A 6,640-nucleotide genomic window follows, 5' to 3' on the forward strand; every position below is an offset into this window, starting at 1 on the left:
AATTTCATTTCATTTCTATTACCTGAGTTCCCAAGGTCTTCCAATTCTGCCTGCTTGGTATTCCAAACTTTCTCAGTACTGGTCATGTTTTCCAACTCTCCGCTATCAAGTTTCACTACCACACTTCTAATTTGGGGCTAAAAAAATCAGAGAAAGGTAAGTGCCAACAAGGGGAAATGCAGTGAATGAAGAAGTGTGAAGAGCCAGCCCAAACGACAAAAACCATCAGAGGCCCAGTTCCTAATACTGTATTTGTTTTGTCACCTAACACTACACTTCTGATCAGGTGTGAGGATGAATTAGCAGGCTCAGAAAGTTGATATACATTAATAGCTGACAAAATTGTCCCTTCAGTGGTTTGTGTCAGAAGTCTAACATCTATCAAATCTATTGAAAACCATCCTCAGCATGAACAGTTTGTGTAACTATTTATCCCCAGTATGTCTGAGAAACATATACACACAGATGATGACATTTCATGCCTTGCTTCTTAGGCTTCTGCAGGCATAAAATGCATGGGGGTTTTAACATGATAGCCTGAACTGAAACTCTGTAAGCAATAAAATTTAGAGAAACAGCTTAGTTAATGCTCAGAACGTGGTCTGGCAGCCTGCCATGCATAAACATGCACTGAAACCAGAGTTCATGCCAAGATTCTGAGCTTTCAACTTCATAGAAATTCCTTGTGTGGCTTATACTAGATCCTCTTAGTTCATTTAACTTTTTTCTTCTTTTTTGCAGTTTAATCCGTGGCTAGTTGAACTTATTACCTTTTTATATATAAGCATTAAAAATTTAATAGACATAACTCCAAGTAGAAGTATTAGAATTAGTCCATTCGTATAATTTTGATTAAAGCAGATCTAACACTAAAATGACATTTATTCTGTGCCTTCTGTGCCAAGCCTCTACGAACACAATGAGATGCTGCAGTGTGACCTGTTACAATAACGTGTGCCCATAACAATAAATGCTTCCTAAGGCTCATAAGAATGCATTTCACATTCAGCTATCAAATCTATTCTGAAGCTCCTCTCAAGCCAAAGGATCCTTCTCAACAGGTTTGATCAAAAGATTGAGGCCTTCATATTAGGGTTCATGGTATCAGAAGGTCTAATTTGACATTCATAATCCTTATGTCTGCTTTTCCAAGCTGCAGATCTGCATGAGGGAAATAGCTGGAGGTCCACTCTAGAGAGTGCACCCTGCTTATTTTTTTCTTTTTCCAATAATAATTACATTGATTTAGTCTTTATTTTTTAGAAACTCACTAGTTAGTTACTTAAGTATGTACCAAGACACATTCAATATATGGATTAGGTGAATAATAAATTCCATATTACCACAGATTCTCAGCTTCATCCTTTCTTATTTACAGCTTCAACATACAGTTGTGAGGAAGAAAAATACTATTATCCCCAACTAAAAAATGCAACTTAAGACACAACTAAGGTTTTGTCATGTATCACACAAAGTCCATGGCAGACAAGGAAAGGGAGTGAAAGACAGACTGAAACAACAGGTTCAGATTGCACTGAAACCTTATTAATACCACAGATATTATACCATTATTGATGCTGGGCAGATGTAAAATATACAAGATTTTCAACAGCTAATGTTTCATAACAGATCAGTCACATAGGTCTATTTATTTACAGTTATTCGTTTTTAAAATGGAGAACTTAATGAACAAATTGTGTTCATATCACATGAAAAGACTGTGTTGTAAACTGTTGTTTTAGATACATCCCTTGAGGCCGTTGGAAAATGATGACACATTTCACACTATTGAATTCAGTCACGTTTGAAAACTTAACATGATTCTGTGGCTGTAATGCAGATTTCAAATGAGGTATACTTCTGTGCTCTCTTTTCACAGTAAAGTAGTGACAGCTGAGACAGTAAGTGCAACTACCATACTGCCTTTGCCCAAAAGAAATATGGATCATACTTAAAAAAACAAACAAAAAAAATCAATAATCAATCAATAGCTTCTCCTCAAATTAGGCCATATTGGCCCATGGCTCAATAGGGCTGACCAACCAATTGATTCTGAAAAGAATAACTGAAAAAGCCGAGAAAAGCTTAATTTTAAAATTTCATATTTGATTACACATCATCTGGGTAAACAACGCACCCAGTACTGCAACATTATGACAGATTTATGTGCACATCTGTGTGTGCAGATGTTTGTGCTGATGCACATAAAGTGGCCACACCCAAATACATCAAATCTCAGCTCCACACCTTCAGTGTTTCCCCCACTGTACAGAAGGGCACAGTCATGTAAATATTTGTGCAAATGTTTATATAACATGACATAAATTTCAGAGAGCAGCTAAGGGTAATTGTGCTAATTACTGCAACTTTGCCTCTGCTGATTTACGAGGTATGAAGCAGGGCTTCTGCCCTTGAGTAACTGCAGGGTCAGATCCAAGAAACTTTTAACTGCAATACCACTACTCCAGCCTCCTGTGCAAAGCCTACACTGAGAACCTCATGTAGACATGATGTCTATAAAATTAGTTTATCAGTTTGGCAGTGAGGGGAAGAGGGAAGATAATTTTCCTAGAAACCAACACTTATCCACAAAATCCTGGTCTAGTACATCCACAGCAATTAATACTGTTATGATACATCTCATCAGGCAGTCTTTTAAGAAATGTTTTAACAAATATTTTAACAATCTATCCCCAACAGCACAGCCATGAAGCAAGGACCAGATTTCTTCCAACCACATCTCTGCATGCAAGAAGTGTGCTGTCACTGCTGTACCCCCTATGCTGGCAGCAACTCTACCTCTGCATGTCCTCATCTGTGGACACAGAATCTCTCATGGAAGATTATGATCCAGTAAATCAATTTGGTTGAAGACAAGTAATTAAGAGCTTAATTACATATGTAAGCTTTTTATATTTTCTTTTTGGAAAAGGCTTAGTAGGAGATGATTAGTAGTCTCTGTTAATTTGCTCCATAAAAGGTTTCATGAATAATCATATGTAACATGCTAGTTTTGAAGTAATTAAATAGAACCATTAAGAAGGCCAGATAGAAAGATACCGAAGCCTTGCATGAACTTTATACTATTTGCTTTTGCTCAGTAGACCACTGGTTAAGTTTGGTTTTACTTTTCCATAGAATAATTCTTCCTATATAAAAGATTTTGAGGCTTTATGGGTTTTTTTAACATTTTCAGAAGGTCTACAAAAGCATTCTTAGCTGTGAAATCTTGAAATATGAGAGGTATTCTTCACTAATATTTTCCACAAGAAGAGGAATAGTTTCTCTGGACTTGTGAGACTGTGTCTTGGGAAAGGGGACAAGAAAAGAGTTGCAAGGACTCCAGTTTTGAAGAGAAAAGTAAGAGGGGAGTGGAAAACATAAAAATTACATAAAGACAGAAGCAGAAAACATAAAAATTACATGACTTTAAATAAAACCTTTAAGCCTTGTGATTAACATAAGGCTTCCATTTAGAAGGAGACTGTTGAAAGATTGCTTGCTACAAAACTGTCTCTAGTTAGAAGTGTTTCCAGATTAATGTGTCAGTCCTTCATTCAATTTACCATTTTCAAATGCTGCTCAGTTCTCACGTCAAGTGGGATGTCGAAATTAACAAGTGAAATCCTTAACTTCTGTTTCCCAGAAGACTAAGAGAGATATTAACAAAGATTCCCTTGAGGTCTGGTAAATCTGAGAATCCATGTTTACTGTGGAATCCCCTTTTCTGTATGAGAACTCAGCAGTCCCAGTAGGTGGTTGTGATTGGTGACTGCACGTGAAGACACACTCCAACATAGCTGCTAATTGATACCACTGCTAAGGCCACACTTTGTTATGCTGAGATTCCCAGCAGCATTTCTCACACAGAGAGGACCAAAACTACAGAAAAACACGGGGAGAAGAAGCTAAGCAGGGACACAGCACATTTAAGTGCAACACTTGTACTTCCCCTTTGCAAAGTCAGATACAATTTTAGGATCATAGAGACAAAAGCAGAGCATGTCTGACTTGTTAATATCCTATAAAAGGCCAGGATTTCTAAATAAACAAACAAATTCTTACAGAAGGGTACTACCAGAACTGCTAGCCAGCTCTAGTCCTCCCATTCCTAGAGTCTCACTGTGGCCATGATGCATAAATCCCAGACAATAAATAACATTTAACCTCACCGAGCTCATGATCAACATGAACAGAAAAGCTTCCATCACTCAGTCTTGGGCAGACAGGGTTTTCTGTGTATTCTCCAAAAAGGCTTTTTCAGTGTACAGACAGCAGAAGTAAAAAGAACTACTTAAATATTACTTTTATTTTAAAAAACTTGCATTTCCCTTTCTGCTGTCATTGACTTAGTACATGATTGTATTCAAACTAGGGGAAGTCTAGAATTAATTTTGAGTTTAAGAAATTAATTTGTTTTATACAGATAGCACATCTTGAAGATACCCCTTTTTTCCCAGACTGCAGAAAAAAAAGAAAAAAAAACACAAAAAAAACCCCAAAAACAAAAAACAAACAAAAAAAAAACCCCACCAAAAAAACAAAAAAACCCCACTGATTTCTCCAACACTATAGTAGCCTCAGAGATCTCTACAAGCAGAATTGACAACAAAATCCTTTCCACAAAAACTGCAGGCACAAAAAGCTTCGCTGTTTACCACCTTGTGGCTTGAACTGGTAAGTATTCCTTACACACACATCATTCCATCATTTTTCAGTCAACCAGACTCTTAAACAGCAAGCACCGAAACTTCACTCAAAGTTCCTCCCCAGAGGAAAATCGTAATACTGTAAGAACAGAGAGACTGACACGGAGCCCAGGCTGCCCCAATCGATAGGGTAGATCAAGAATGCCAGGACTGTCTGTCCAGCTCCCAAACTGCTCTGAGCATCCTTCACACAGGCAGCAACCGGTTGCCTGAGCTGCATTTCTCTTCTACCCACAGCTCTTCGCAGCCAGCAGCCCCCCGAAAGGATGCTACGGTCACTGGAACGAGAAACACGCTCGTTAAAAGGGAGAAGTACTTACATCCCGGAATTTGTTCCAGTACTTGTCTTTATCGTACTGCGAAACGGTGCTCAGCCATTTGTCGTTGTCCAGGAAATTGCCATGATTGCTGTTGCTGGTGATGATTTCAGGATGCCGGCTCTCCACTTGCAGGAAGCACCAAGCAGCGATCACCAGCACCCCCGACATCTGCAACGAGAGGAGAGGAGCGGAGAGAGGAGCGGAGAGAGGAGCGGAGAGAGGCGGCAGCGGCTCCTCGGGCACGGAAGTTTTGAGGGGACCCAAGTTGGGGCCACTCGCCCCTTACGGCCCTCGGTAACTTCTGGCTGCGGAGCTGCCGGCTCTGCCGAGACCCGCCGCCCCCCCCGCACGGCCCGGAGGGGCGGGGAAAAGCATCAATAACAACAACAATAATAACAACAATAAAAACAAAACGGGCCACCGGGGCCGGGCGGGGACCAGCCGGGGGACAACGGCACGGCGGTACGGAACCTCAGCCAAGCCCCCCGCGGGCGCAGCCAGCGCCGGCTCCGCGAAGTTTGGCTGGCAGCGCGGAGAGGAAGCTCCTACCTCCGGGCAGCGCCGCCGGCCGGGGCTCCCAGCACCGTGCGCTGCTCGTCCTCCTCCTGCCGCTGCCGCGGTGCGCTGTGGCTGAGCCCTGCGCGGTGCCGCCGCGCTGTGTGTCTGCGCTGTGGCGGTGCCGGGGAGCTCTGTGTCTGCGCTGTGGCGGCGCCGCTGTCTCGCTGTCTGTGTGTCTGTCTGTGTGTGTCGGTCTGTCGGAGCCCGTGCGGAGCCGCTGCCCGTGGCGGGTCCCGAGCCCGCCGTGTCCGTGAGGCGGGTGCGCGCGGGGCGGGCGCGGCCGCGGTCTGGCGCCGCCTGGCGGGCGCGGGGCGCGCTGCAGCGCGGGGGCGGAGCGCGGCCAGGGCCTGGCCCGGGCCCGGGGAACCGTGAGGCGATGGGCACGAAGCGTTTAAATATCGCAAAGGCGGCTGGCGAGTTCTCTTCGGTGGTGCCCAGAGACGGGACAAGGAGCAATGGCCATAGGTTAAACGCAAGTTTCACCTGAACATCAGGAAGAACTTCACGTGGAGAGCGCCTGGAACGGGATGCCCAGAGAGGGTGTGGAGTGTCCCTGTATGGGGACTTTCAGAACCCATCTGGACACGTTCCTGTGTCACTTGCTCCAAGTGACCCTGCCCTGGCATTGGAGTTGGGCTGGGTGATCTCCAGAGGTCACTTCCAAGCCAAACAGTTCGGTGATTCAGTGAAACCTGGGGAGGGTGTCTGTGAGGATACCTGGGGAGGAGGGCTGTGAGGAGTCCTGGGAAGGAGGTCTGTAAGGAATCTTGGGGAGGAGAGCTGTGAGGATACCTGGGGAAGGTGCCTGTGAGCATATCTGGGGATGATCTCTTGGGAGAAATTGTCAGTGGAGTCTTCACTACCAGTGCAGTCTGAAGAAACATTAAAAGTGTCCTTAAAAACATAAAACTCCCATCAAACACCCACTTTGGGGAACCCTGGGGAGGGTATGACTGTCTTGAGTCAATGGTTTTACAATGTACAGAAGCAGTGACATTTCCCAAGCCCAGAGGTCATCCCGGGTTTCTTCAGGAAAGGAGCTCCCTCCCTGGG

At 43.8% G+C, this 6,640-nt stretch overlaps 1 protein-coding gene across 1 annotated transcript in view; it reads right to left on the reverse strand.

Annotated features, from left to right (window-relative positions):
- The window catches only part of SPOCK1 (SPARC (osteonectin), cwcv and kazal like domains proteoglycan 1), a 276,373-nt gene extending 270,532 nt beyond the window's left edge, over positions 1–5,841 (reverse strand). The window contains exons 1-2 of the mRNA XM_040078277.2: positions 5,579–5,841; positions 5,030–5,197 (exon numbers count right to left, since the gene is read on the reverse strand). Coding sequence (XP_039934211.1) covers positions 5,030–5,197 — 168 coding nt within the window. The 5' untranslated portion in view covers positions 5,579–5,841. The remainder of the gene's footprint in view (positions 1–5,029; positions 5,198–5,578) is intronic.
- Positions 5,842–6,640: the final 799 nt, after the last annotated feature.

The sequence above is a fragment of the Hirundo rustica genome, chromosome 14, assembly GCF_015227805.2.
Source record: "Hirundo rustica isolate bHirRus1 chromosome 14, bHirRus1.pri.v3, whole genome shotgun sequence".
In the NCBI taxonomy this organism is placed as follows: Eukaryota; Metazoa; Chordata; class Aves; order Passeriformes; family Hirundinidae; genus Hirundo; species Hirundo rustica.